The sequence below is a fragment of the Budorcas taxicolor genome, chromosome 12 (genome assembly GCF_023091745.1).
Source record: "Budorcas taxicolor isolate Tak-1 chromosome 12, Takin1.1, whole genome shotgun sequence".
Lineage (NCBI taxonomy): Eukaryota > Metazoa > Chordata > Mammalia > Artiodactyla > Bovidae > Budorcas > Budorcas taxicolor.
The window spans coordinates 79,237,281-79,250,688 of NC_068921.1; the positions used below are offsets into that span (position 1 = coordinate 79,237,281).

Sequence of the window (13,408 nt, forward strand, 5' to 3'; positions counted from 1 at the left end):
AGATGCCCAATTAAGGGGCACGCGCCTCTTGGAGGAGCAGCTAAGATTAAAAAACAAAAACAAAAACTGCCACCATATCCTCCGCACGTGCAGAGGACAGGTGTAAAACAAGATGAAAGGAAGGTGTTGCCCATGACATCGGACGATCGGTCGCCCGGCACGGCCGTCTGGGCGCTGGCCCCGCGCGCTCCGATGGGACGCGAGACGCCGGCCCCAGGCTAACCCGAGGCGCATCGCGGGCGGCGCGCTGGAAGCTGTGATCCCGGACCGGGGCTGGGCTCCGCCGCGACCGCCGCGGCCCGACTCCACCGGACAGGCCAGAGGTACCTCGGGCGGTGGGCGGGGGTTGAGGTGGCCGCCGACGACCCTGCGCCTTGCTCGCTGGGCCCGAGGCGGGGGGCAACTGAGCGCCGCTGGGCCGGGCCTGCTGCCTCCCACTTGCTCTCCGCGGGGCCCGGTGGTCATCCGAGTGGACGCCCCTGCATGGGGACCGGTCCTCCCGGGAAGAAGTGGGCGAAGACTTGGGCCGCAGGGCGGAGGAAAGCGTCCGAGAGAGAAAGGACACGTCTTCTCGGGAACAAAGCCCGGTTTGGAGGGGCGGCGGGGACACCGATGGCCCCCCGGCCGGCGCGGCGCGAGCCTCCGCGCCACGCTTGGCTGGGCCCGGGCCGGGAGAGCGCGGTGGCCGGGCCCCTACCGTGCACGGCCCGCGCGGTCGCCGGAGGGGTCCGGGCCAGCTCCGACCTCGTACCGGGAGCCTCCTCCTCTCCCTCTTCCGCCCTTCTCTCGGCCTAGTCGGCTACCCCACAAACTCTGATGAGCCGGTAGCCCAGCCAGCCAAAGCCGGGGCCCGGGCAGGGGTCAAGGCGAGGGTTTTCTGTACTGTTTTCTTCGGGGGACAGTTAACATTAGTAATCATATCAACTTGTGCATTCAGAAACGCCAATCGGGGGCTTTCTCTTAGCCCGGGGACGGGACTGCCTTGCGCGCCAACCCGCTCCGCGCCCCCGGGCCCCCGCGCGGGCTGGAGGCCGACGGCGCGCGGGTGAAGGGCGGGAGGAGGGCGCGGAGGCCCCGCTGCCGGGCCCGGGGGCGCGCGGCGCCTGGGGATGCGCGGGGATGTCCGGCGGCGCGGGCTGGGGTTGCCCCGCTCTATTTCCTGCGGGCGGGCGCCGCCTCCGTCTCTGCTGGCGCCGGCTGCAAGCGGCAGGCCTGCGCCACTGTCGTCTTCATCCCGGGGGCCTCCGAGCCCGCCGGCGCCGCCAGCTTCGCAGAGAAGGGCGGTGGGGCCTCCGATTGCCTGCCCAGGAGCCGGGGCTCGCCGCTGGCTGGAGCGCGCGGAGAACCCCCCTCTCCACCTCACCCACTGCCCGGCATCCTTCGGAGGCGGGCGCCTCTGCCTGGGCAGGGGCTCAGGTCTGAGCGAGGAAGGGGCCTGAAGGGCGTGCGGAGGGGGCTGGCAGGGGGCGGAGGGGGGAGACGGAGATCTGACCCCCTGGGCTTAGCGCGTCTGGCCCTCCGGCGTCTATTTCATTCCATCTTGTTAAGTCCTTCGCTGCCCTTGGTCTCAGAGACCTTGGGCAGAATATATAGATCACAATAGTGGTCCTACGTGGAAGTCTTTATTGGAAGAATTTTAAAGATACTTCGTTCTCTAAGCAAATCTGGTGCTTAAAAACAAGGATTTAAAATACAACCAGAAAACAGTGTAACTGAGGCCATGAATAGTGTATTTCCAAATGTTTATTTTACCTAGCAGTTCCTTCCAGTGACAAAAATCTTTCCTCCAGCGGTGCATTTGAAGCTGGCCATTTGATGAGATTTTTTTCTACACGGAGCTAAAGAGTACTTTTGTTGCTTCTCATAGGATTTTATGAATAAATCATTAAGTCCTGAAGCTTAGGCCCTGCAATCAGTCTTACTAGTAAATCATCATAGAGCATGGCCTCCTTTACTGGATGAGGGAACCTCAGTTCTCACCGATGAGAGCCTGGGAGGAGGAGTCCCTTTGCCTAGAACTCCCGGTCCTGGTTGCCAAGGCCACTCCTGGTAAGCCCTCCTGGAATCTGGGCTCCTAATCTCGGGCTTTATTTTTTGGGGCTCCAAAATCACTGCAGATGGTGACTGCAGCCATGAAATTAAAAGACGCTTACTCCTTGGAAGAAAAGTTATGACCAACCTAGATAGCATATTCAAAAGCAGAGACATTACTTTGCTGACTAAGGTCGGTCTAGTCAAGGCTATGGTTTTTCCTGTGGTCATGTATGGATGTGAGAGTTGGACTGTGAAGAAGGCTGAGCGCCGAAGAATTGATGCTTTTGAACTGTGGTGTTGGAGAAGACTCTTGAGAGTCCCTTGGACTGCAAGGAGATGAGCCCTGGGATTTCTTTGGAAGGAATGATGCTAAAGCTGAAACTCCAGTACTTTGGCCACCTCATGCGAAGAGCTGACTCATTGGAAAAGACTCTGATGCTGGGAGGGATTGGGGGCAGGAGGAGAAGGGGACGATAGAGGATGAGATGGCTGGATGGCATCACTGACTTGATGGATGTGAATCTGAGTGAACTCCGGGAGTTGGTGATGGACAGGGAGGCCTGGCGTGCTGCAATTCATGGGGTCGCAAAGAGTCGGACACGACTGAGCGACTGAACTGAACTGAAGCCCGGGCTTACGATAATGCCTAGGATGCTGCAGGGGCTTAAATATATATCTATTAATGAGACTTTTACAAATCACCCTGGGAATAGAGTAGTCAGGAAAACCAGATTTGCAGGAGACAGACATTCATCATATAAACAAACACACGATCTAGAATTGCACCCTGGTAAGACCTGTGAAGTCTCAGGGTACAAATCTGCCTGCCAGCGCAGGAGACTCCTGTTCCATCCCTGGGTGGGGAAGATCCCCTAGAGAAGGAAATGGCCACCCACTCCAGTATTCTGGCCTGGAAAATACCATGGACAGAGGAACCTCATGGGCTACAGACCAAGGGGTGGCAACTTAGCAACTAAACAACGAAAGACTTGTGAAGGGGAGGCACTGAGCTTGTACACGGTCGCCTGGTCTTATTGAAGGAAGGAAGCATCTGGCAGAAAGTGACATTTGACTGACATCCAGATGTGGCCTTCCCAGGTGGCTCTAGTGGTGAAGCACCCACCTGCTAATGCAGAGGATGTAAGAGACTCAGGTTCCGTCCCTGGCTTGGGAAGATCCCCTGGAGTAGGAAAGGGCAACCCACTCCAGTATTGCCTGAAGAACCCATGGACGGAGGAGCCTGCAGGGCTACAGTTCATGGGGTCACAAAGCGGTGGATACCACTGAAGCAACTTAGCGCCTAGCACACGGAGGATAAGGGGAATTAAGTAAATAAAGGAGAAAAGGGAGGAGACAGCATTCAGAGAAGGGAAACATGGTCCACAGGCAGACGAGAGTGAGGTGGAGGTAAAGAGAGAGAGAGAGCCAGTTTGGCTCTTTGTTTTCATAGCGGAGGGTTTTAGGCAGGGGAGTTACATGATCACATATGTGTACACGATTTACTTTCCATTATCTGTGCATAGGTCAGGTTAGAAATGGCAATGCATGGGAATGGGCAGGGACCTAGGAGCAGAAATAAATGGTTTATAAGAATAAGGGCAAAAGAAGATGTCATGATATCATGAGAGGTGAAGGCCATTCAGTGCAGGGACAGCCTGCCCCTCTGTACCTAGTCATGTCCTGAGGCTGTGATTACAATCTAATATATTAATTGACCTCCATCATGAGTCTATAATGAGTAATAATTTGTGTTTAGTTCATGTCTAAGAAACTCCGAGGATGCAATAACACCAGCGCCCTGGGCTTCATGGAGCTGTCGCTGTCATGAGGAGAAGAGACACCGGTCAGACAGAGAAGCTGGGTGGGCTGAAGTTCATGGGGTCCCAAAGAGTCAGACATGACTGAGTGACTAAGCATGCAAGCACAGGTAAATAACGAGGAAATCAACAGCAGCAGGGTTGTGGTCATGGGGTTTGGATAATCTTCCTTTTTGGTATGAAATCTTCTGGTAGTTTGCAACATTTTTCTCTAATTTGGTTTACTTAGGTGATAAAATTTATAAATATGACAACTTTTCAAAGAGAAATTTCTTTCTTTTTTTAAAAAAATATATTTATTTGGCTCTTCTGAGTCTTAGTTGTGGCATGTGGGATCTAGTTCCCTGGCCAGGGATTGAACCTGAAACCTGGGCCTTCTGCCTTGGTAGCGTGGAGTCTTACACCAGGGAAGTCCCTCAAAGAGAAATTTCCATCAATAGTAATTCAGGTGAGAAAGTTTTCATACCACTCCCAAGTTTTACTCTTGGCTTGGTTGACAATCAATAGAAAAACATGTCCTTTTGTTGATGATCTTTTGTTTTTGTTTTTTTTTTTTTTGGTGAAAGTGCAACTAAAAAAGATCATTCTTATCAGTGACCACTATTTAAAAGCAAACAAACTCCAAACAAAACAAACCAGATTGTTACACTTTTATTAATCAAGTGTTACGTTCTTTCTGGTCTATAGCTTCCAGGAAGCTCAGCTCTACCTTTTATACACAAATGCAGCAATTTCCCTTTCTCTATGTTTCTTGTTTTTAAATAAATTTTTATTAGAGTATGATTGCTTTACAATGCTGTGTTTCTAATGTACAGCAAAGTGAATCCCCCATACATAAACATATGTGCTCAGTCTTGTCCAACTCTTTGTGACCCCATGGACTGTAGCCCCCAGGATCCTCTGCCTGTGGAATTTATTTTCCAGGCAAGAATATTGGAGTGGGATGCCGATTCCTACACCAGGAGGTCTTCCTGACCCAGGGATCGAACCCAAGTCTCTTGTGTCTCTTGCATTGGCAGGTGGATTCTTTACCGCTAGCACCCACCTGGAAAGCCTATCATTTCAGTTCAGTTCAGTTCAGTCGCTCAGTCGTGTCCGACTCTTTGTGACCCCATGAATCCCAGCACGGCAGGCCTCCCTGTCCACCACCAACTCCTGGGGTTTACCCAAACTCAGGTCCATCGAGTCAGTGATGCCATCCAGCCATCTCATCCTCTGTCGTCCCCTTCTCCTCCTGCCCCCAATCCCTCCCAGCATCAGGGTCTTTTGCAGTGAGTTAACACTTCTCATGAAGTGGCTAAAGTATTGGAATTTCAGCTTCAGCATCAGTCCTTCCAATGAACACCCAGGACTGATCTCCTTTAGGATGGACTTGCTGGATCTCCTTGCAGTCCAAGGGACTCTCAAGAGTCTTCTCCAACACCACAGTTCAAAAGCATCAATTCTTCAGTGCTCAGCTTTTTTTATAGTCCAACTCTCACATCCATACATGACCACTTGAAAAACCATAGCCTTGACTAGACGGACCTTTGTTGGCAAAGTAATGTCTCTGCTTTTTAATATGCTATCTAGGTTGGTCATAGCTTTTCTTCCAAGGAGTAAGCGTCTTATAATTTCATGGCTGCAGTCACCATCTACAGTGATTTGGGATCCCCAAAAAATAAAGTCTGACACTGTTTCCACTGTTTCCCCATCTATTTCCCATGAAGTGATGGGACCGGATGCCATGATCTTCGTTTTCTGAATGTTGAGCTTTAAGCCAACTTTTTCGCTCTCCTCTTTCACTTTCATCAAGAGGCTTTTTAGCTCCTCTTCACTTTCTGCCATAAGGATGGTGCCATCTGCATATCTGAGGTTATTGATATTTCTCCCGGCAATCTTGATTCCAGCTTGTGTTTCTTCCAGTCCAGTATTTCTCATGAGGTACTCTGCATAGAAGTTAAATAAGCAGGGTGACAATATACAGCCTTGACGTACTCCTTTTCCTATTTGGAACCAGTCTGTTTTTCCATGTCCAGTTCTAACTGTTGCTTCCTGACCTGCATACAGATTTCTCAAGAGGCAGGTCAGGTGGTCTGGTATTCCCATCTCTTTCAGAATTTTCCACAGTTTATTGTGATCCACACAGTCAAAGTCTTTGGCATAGTCAGTAAAGCAGAAATAGATGTTTTTCTGGAACTCTCTTGCTTTTTCCATGATCCAGCGGATGTTGGCAATTTGATCTCTGGTTCCTCTGCCTTTTCTAAAACCAGCTTCAACATCAGGGAATTCACGGTTCACGTATTGCTGAAGCCTGGCTTGGAGAATTTTGAGCATTACTTTACTAGCATGTGAGATGAGTGCAATTGTGCGGTAGTTTGAGCATTCTTTGGCATTGCCTTTTTTATGGATTGGAATGAAAACTGCCCTTTTCCAGTCCTGAGGCCACTGCTGAGTTTTCCAAATTTGCTGGCATATTGAGTGCAGCACTTTCACAGCATCATCTTTCAGGATTTGAAAGAGCTCCACTGGAATTCCATTACCCCCTTTGCTTTGTTCATAGTGATGCTTTCTAAGCCCCACTTGACTTCACTTTCCAAGATGTCTGGCTCTAGATTAGTGATCACATCATGATTATCTGGGTCGTGAAGATATTTTTCGTACAGTTCTTCTGTGTATTCTTGCCACCTCTTCTTAATATCTTCTGCTTCTGTTAGGTCCAGACCATTTCTGTCCTTTATCGAGCCCATCTTTGCATGAAATGTTCCCTTGGTATCTCTAATTTTCTTGAAGCTCTGCCTAAGCAGAAGCTAAGTCTGAGATGAAGAGATAACAGGACAGGGCCTGGAACATTTCTGTCTATCCTGACCCACCCGGCCAGCCCCCTAAATCTTTGTTCACTGCCCCTCGCCGTGGCCTCATGCTCTGTTTCATGTCCCACCCTCCTGGAACCCACCCACACAAGCCCAACCCAGAAATTAGACCTCCCTCTATTCCCCACTGTGGCTTTTAGTGAAACACAGGAGAAAAACAGAAAAGAAGTAGGAAATACTTTGCTCGCAGGGAGCTATATTCCATATCTTGTGATGAACCATACTGGAAAAGGATATGAAAAAGGATATGTGTGTGTGTGTGTGTGTGTGTGTGTGTATACATATATGTGTATATATATGTGTGTGTGAGCATAGCTAAGTCACTATTCTGTACAGCAGAAACTAATGCAACTTTGTAGATCAACTTTACTTCAACAAAATTTTTTAAAAAAGAAAATGCTTTGCTAGGGCATCTGCTAAGAGAGTAGCTTAGAGTTTGGCCTGTACAACCTCAGATACACAGAGCTTCTTCTCTCTCTTTTTTTTTTCCCATCAATTTTATTTATTTATTTTATTTTTGACTGCGCTGGGTCTTTATTGCTGCGTGAGCTTTTCTCTAGTTGTGGAGAGTGGGGGTGTTCTCTAGTTGTGGTGCATGGCCTGCTCGTTGCGGTGGCATCTCTTGTTGGGGAGCAAGGGCTCTCAGCCTGCAGGCTCAGTAGCTGTGGCTCGCGGGCTCTAGAGCGCAGGCTCAGTAGCTGTGGCTTGTGGGCTCAGCCTGCGGGCTTCAGTAGCTGTGGCTCGCGGGCTCTGGAGTACAGGCTCAGTACTTGTGGCCCACGGGCTTAGTTGCTCCCCGGCCTGTGGGATCCCTCTGGTTCAGAGATCGGTGTCTCCTGCAGGAAGCTTCTTTACCGTTGAGCCACCAGGGAAGCCCTACCCAGAGCTTCTTTTTGAATCTACATCCATCATCACATCAGGAGAAGAGGAAGAAGAAAAAACCGTCAAGGCGTCCTGTCGAGAAGATCCGCTGCTCCTAGGATTTCTTGACCAAAAAGCAAAAAAACCGTGGAGGTTCCGCCTTTGGCAATGAAGCTCCCTCCAAACCAGCCCTCCTCCTGCAAATTACTGAACTCTGCATAAAGTACTAAAAAAAAAATCACTGTCCGAAAGGTATGACTAGGGAGGAAGCATTCCTTCAAAAGAAAGAAAATAAAATCTTCCCTGGGATATGTGGGGGCTTTCCTGGTGGCTCAGACAGTAAAGAATCTGCCTACAATGCAGAAGACCTGGGTTCGATCCCTGGGTTGGGAAGATCCAGTGGAGGAGGGCATGGCAACCCACTCCAGTATTCTGGCCTGGAGAATCCCGTAGACAGAGGAGCCTGGTGGGCTACAGTCCATGGGGTTGCAAAGAGTTGGACAGGACTGAGCGACTAAGCACAGCACACAGGATGTGTGGGGTCCTCTTTGTGGGGAGCTCTGTTCCATAAATTCCACAAAGGACACGCGGTAGCTGTGCCGGTTTCTCCTCACAGACTCCAGGGCTCTTGTGGGAACCATCTTCTATGATTGCTTATCGCTTCCGTTGTTCAGTTGCTCAGTCCTGTCTGGTTCTTTGTGACTCCATGGACTGGAGCACTCAAGGCTTCCCTGTCCTTCACTATCTCCGAGTTCAGTTCAGTCGCTCAGTCGTGTCCGACTCTGCGACCCCGTGAATCGCAGCACGCCAGGCTTCCCTGTTCATCACCATCTCCTGGAGTTCACCCAGACTCACGTCCATCGAGTCCGTGATGCCATCCAGCCATCCCATCCTCGGTCGTCCCCTTCTCCTCCTGCCCCCAATCCCTCCCAGCATCAGAGTCTTTTCCAATGAGTCAACTCTTCGCATGAGGTGGCCAAAGTACTGGAGTTTCAGCTTTAGCATCATTTCTTCCAAAGAAATCCCAGGGCTGATCTCCTTCAGAATGGACTGGTTGGATCTCTTTGCAGTCCAAGGGACTCTCAAGAGTCTTCTTCAACACCACAGTTCAAAAGCATCAATTCTTTGGCGCTCAGCCTTTTTCACAGTCCAACTCTCTCATCCATACATGACCACTGGAAAAACCATAGCCTTGACTAGACGGACCTTAGTCGGCAAAGTAATGTCTCTGCTTTTGAATATGCTATCTAGGTTGGTCATAACTTTTCTTCCAAGGAGTAAGCATCTTTTCATTTCATGGCTGCAGTCACCATGTGCAGTGATTTTGGAGCCCCAAAAAATAAAGTCTGACACTGCTTCCACTGTTTCCCCATCTTTTTCCCATGAAGTGATGGGACCGGATGCCATGATCTTCGTTTTCTGAATGTTGAGCTTTAAGCCAACTTTTTTGCTCTCCTCTTTCACTTTCATCAAGAGGCTTTTTAGCTCCTCTTCACTTTCTGCCATAAGGGAGGTGTCATCTGCATATCTGAGGTTATTGATATTTCTCCCGGCAATCTTGATTCCAGCTTGTGTTTCTTCCAGTCCAGCATTTCTCATGATGTACTCTGCATAGAAGTTAAATAAGCAGGGTGACAATATACAGCCTTGACGTACTCCTTTTCCTATTTGGAACCAGTCTGTTGTTCCATGTCCAGTTCTAACTGTTGCTTCCTGACCTGCATACAGATTTCTCAAGAGGCAGGTCAGGTGGTCTGGTATTCCCATCTCTCTCAGAATTTTCCACAGTTTATTGTGATCCACACAATCAAAATCTTTGGCATAGTCAAGAAAGCAGAAATAGATGTTGTGCTCAAACTCATGTCCATCGAGTCGGTGATGCCATCCAAACATCTCATCTTCTGTTGCCCCCTTCTCCTCCTGCCTTCAGTCTTTCCTGGCATCAGGTCCTTTCCAATGTATATTTTTAATTTATTTTTTAATTGAAGGATAATTGCTTTACAGATTCCAGTGTCTTAATCATCAGTTTTTGTTATTCAGTAGTTGAGGATGGGTTTTATATAATCATTTTCCTGTAACCTGGGAAAACTATTCTCATTTCTAGTTTTTCACGTAAGTGAAGGGGCAGAGACAATAACTGGTTACATTCCAACTGGCGACCCGGGGTGGGTTTTATCTATGAAGTGGTCCCTTGGGAGGTGGGCTTACTCTGCTTGGGCACTTGCTTCAGGGGATCTCCCATATCACCTGGAATGGTTTGATTCACCAAGGTCTTCCTTTTGTTTAAATCTTCAACTTCCTCAGATAACCCTCGGTTGTTATTAAACTTTGTTTCCTTCCCCAAAGGCTAGGTGTGCGCCTGAAACTCAGTTTTTCCTGAGACTGATCAGAAGTTAGTTACTATGGGCTATAATTCATTGTGGTGATGCCTGCAGAGTTTTGAGATATGTATACACCATGCGTGTGTGCGTGCTAAGTTGCTTCAGTCATGTCTGACTCTTTGTGACCCTATGGACTGTAGCCCGCCAGGCTCCTCTGTCCATGGGATTCTCCAGGCAAGAACACTGAAATAGGTTGCCCTGCCCTCCTCCAGGGGATCTTCCTGACCCGGGGATCCAACCCCAATCTTCTACGGCTCCTGCCTTGCAGGCAGATTCTTTACCACTGAGCCACCAGGGAAGCTTATATACCATACAATTCACTTACTTATTTATATCTATCTATTTATATTTATTTCTTATTACTTATTTTGGGAGAGCACACAGAGAAAAAGTTTATTTAAGACAGAAACAAGACAGAGATACACGCCCAGAGAGAAAGGGGCATGGGCGCCTTCCCTAATGAGGAGGAGCCCCTTGCACGTATTTAAAGTGTACAGTTCAGTGGCTCTTACTACATTCACAAAGTTGTGCATTCATCATCACAATCGGGGAATATTTTCATTCCTCCAGGAAGAAACCCCATCACTGCCAATCTCCTTTCCCCTCACAAGTCCTTAGGTAATCCCTAATCTAATTTCTGTTAGTGTAGCTTTTCCCAATCTGAGCATTTCATGTAAAAGGAGTTGCACTCTCTCTGGTCCTTTGTTACTGGCTTCTTTTACTTAGCATAATGCATTCAGGGTTCACCCATGTTGTAACATGGATCAGTATTCCGTTTCTTCTTATTGTCCAATAGTATTTCATCGTTTGGATAGAATTGAGTAGTTTCCTTTTTTTTTTTTTTTCAGCTATTATGAGTAGTACTGCTCTGGACATTTGTGTGGACAGACGTCTCCAGTTCTCTTAAATATATTCTGAGGAGTGAAATTGCTGGATCATATGCTAACTTCCTGTATAACGTTTAGGGAGCTGTTTTCCAAACTCACTGGAGCATTTTGCATTTCCACCAGCATTGTATGAGGGTTCCAGTTTCTCCACTTCCTTCTTGATCCTTATGATTATCTGTCTTTTTGATTCAAGCCGCTTGGATCAATATGAGGTGGTATCTCATTGTGGTTTTGATCTGCATTTCCATGAAGGCTAGTGATGCACCTCTTTTTATGTGCTTATTGATTGTTGCTACATCATCTTTGGAGAAATGACTGTGCAGATATTTTGCCCATCTTTAAATGGAGTCATTGGTCTTTTTATTATCCTATTTGTTGTTCAGTTGCTAAGTCATCTCCGACCCTTTGTGACCCCATGGACTGCAACCTGCCAGGCCTCCTTGTCCCTTACTATCTCCTAGAGCTTTCCTAAGTTCATATCCACTGAATCAGTGATACTATCCAACCATCTCATCCTTTATTATCCTAAAGCATCAATTAAAAATAATTTTTAACCAGACAGATGGTCAGTGATCACAACTTAAGTGTACAATAGTTGTGAAATAAATATTTATCGAACGAAGGCCTGTGAAACACTTGGAATATGTGTTTGCATTTTGCAGTGTCTAGTGGGTTGTTGATCTTTCTGTCTCCTCCCTCTTTCCTTAGGAGCCCATTTTTGCAGCTCTCACGTTTTTGCAGAATGCTGTAAACGATTGTCACAGCTGTTTCTCAAGAAATAGAAAGTGTGGCACCCTCTTCCTCACAACAGAACTTTCACAGTTGTGTTCAATGCCTAACGTTGCAGAAGCAGAAGGGGCAGATGATTCTGGAAATGGTGAGCACAAATCCGAGAGAAGGTCTCCCGAAGAGAGCCTGCAAGGTGCCGTTCAATCTTTCTGCACCCGCGCCTCCGGAGAACCCCTGGGTCCCAGAGGGGATGGTCATTATCCGTGGAGCTGTCCAGTGACCCACACTCGGGAGAAGATTTACGCCATCTGTTCAGACTATGCCTTTCTCAACCAGGCCACCTCAATCTATAAAACTCCAAATCCAGCTCGTTCTTGCCTCTCTGATAGTACCTCTTTATCTGCGGCAAATAATTCCTCAAGGTACATTGGCATCTCAGCCAGTACGTCGGACATCATCTACAACGAAGAAAACAGCTTGGAGAACTTATCCAACAGCCTGGGCAAGCTACCTCTCGCGTGGGAAATTGATAAATCTGAATTTGATGGAGTGACCACTAATTTGAAACACAAATCAGGTGAGGAAGGAGCCTGGATGTTTTCAAGTGAAAATAAGGAGAAAACAAGCAATATCACTTGTTTAAACTTGCAATTAGGCATATTTTCTTGCAATACAGGAGACCCAGTTCTGGAAGATCCTCTGGAGAATGGAATGGCAACCCACTCCAGTATTCTTGCCTGGAGAATCCCCATGGACAGAGGAGCCTGGTGGGCTACAGTCTGTGGAGTCACAAAAAGATGGACACAACTGAGTGATTAACACTTTCACTGTGCTGTTTTTCATTATCACTTCAGGTCAGTTGCTCAGTCGTATCCAGCTTTTTGCAGCCATGTGGACTGCAGCATGCCAGGCTTCCCTGTCCATCACCAACTCGGAGCTTGCTCAAACTCATGTCCATCGAGTCGGTATTTCATTATAGTTTAAAAAAATAACCTTGGGTGTAAGACACTTAGTTGATTAATGTGTTGCCATTGGAAATTTCAAACTTAACCCTTGTGTTTTGAGAGCTTGGGCCAAATCTAAGAGTGCTGTTAAATGGAAGTATTACAGCTATGTACGCAGTAGTTTAGAAGTGGGTAATGAGGTGGCTAGAATAACAGTATTTCTGTTTTGCAGCGATGTGAATTCATATTTCCCAATTAAGCATCTAGTTTTCTTTGTTACTATATAACAGTCTGACTTTTCTGTTGTTAAAAAGTTTTGAGCACTCAGCAGGGTCTCCAGGTGCCACCGAGTAGGTTGCCCACTGCACAATGTAAGGGGGTGCAGTGCAGTCTTCACTATCGCAACGTGGTAGTTCTGGAGCACATACTAATGCCCTTCATGTCTGTCTTTGGAACGCACAGTAAGACTGTAATTTTGTGAGGTAGGTCCTGTTGTCTTCATTTTATAGGTGAAGGAATGGAGGCATAGAGGGGATAAATTTTGGGATACATTTGCACAGCTAGAAAGAGGCAGAAGTCAGGTTCGTATTATTTCTTGGCTTTTCGGATCATTTTGTAAAATCTCTGTCCATCTGCTCGTTCATTGACAAAATCAACTTGTTTCACAGAATGTTTTGTAAATTTGTAATTCTTGGGGAGTCATCAGAATTTCACTTTGTGTCTCTGTTTGTGGGTGATTGGTCCATAATTTTTTTTGGGTAGTATCTGTTCAGGTCTCCTAAGATGTGTTGGGAAGTGTTCTTTCTTCCTGTTTTCTGAGGGGTTTTCAGAGGGCTGATAGCACTCTCTAAATACGATGATTGAGCTGTCTTGTGTGTGCTGTATGGGCTAAGTCACTTCGGT

At 47.5% G+C, this 13,408-nt stretch overlaps 1 protein-coding gene across 1 annotated transcript in view; it reads left to right on the forward strand.

The window, feature by feature from the left end:
* The first annotated feature begins 131 nt into the window (after positions 1–131).
* ERCC5 (ERCC excision repair 5, endonuclease) overlaps positions 132–13,408 on the forward strand; it is a 68,850-nt gene continuing 55,573 nt past the window's right edge. Inside the window, exons 1-2 of the mRNA XM_052650070.1 lie at positions 132–323; positions 11,541–12,138. Coding sequence (XP_052506030.1) covers positions 11,664–12,138 — 475 coding nt within the window. The 5' untranslated portion in view covers positions 132–323; positions 11,541–11,663. The remainder of the gene's footprint in view (positions 324–11,540; positions 12,139–13,408) is intronic.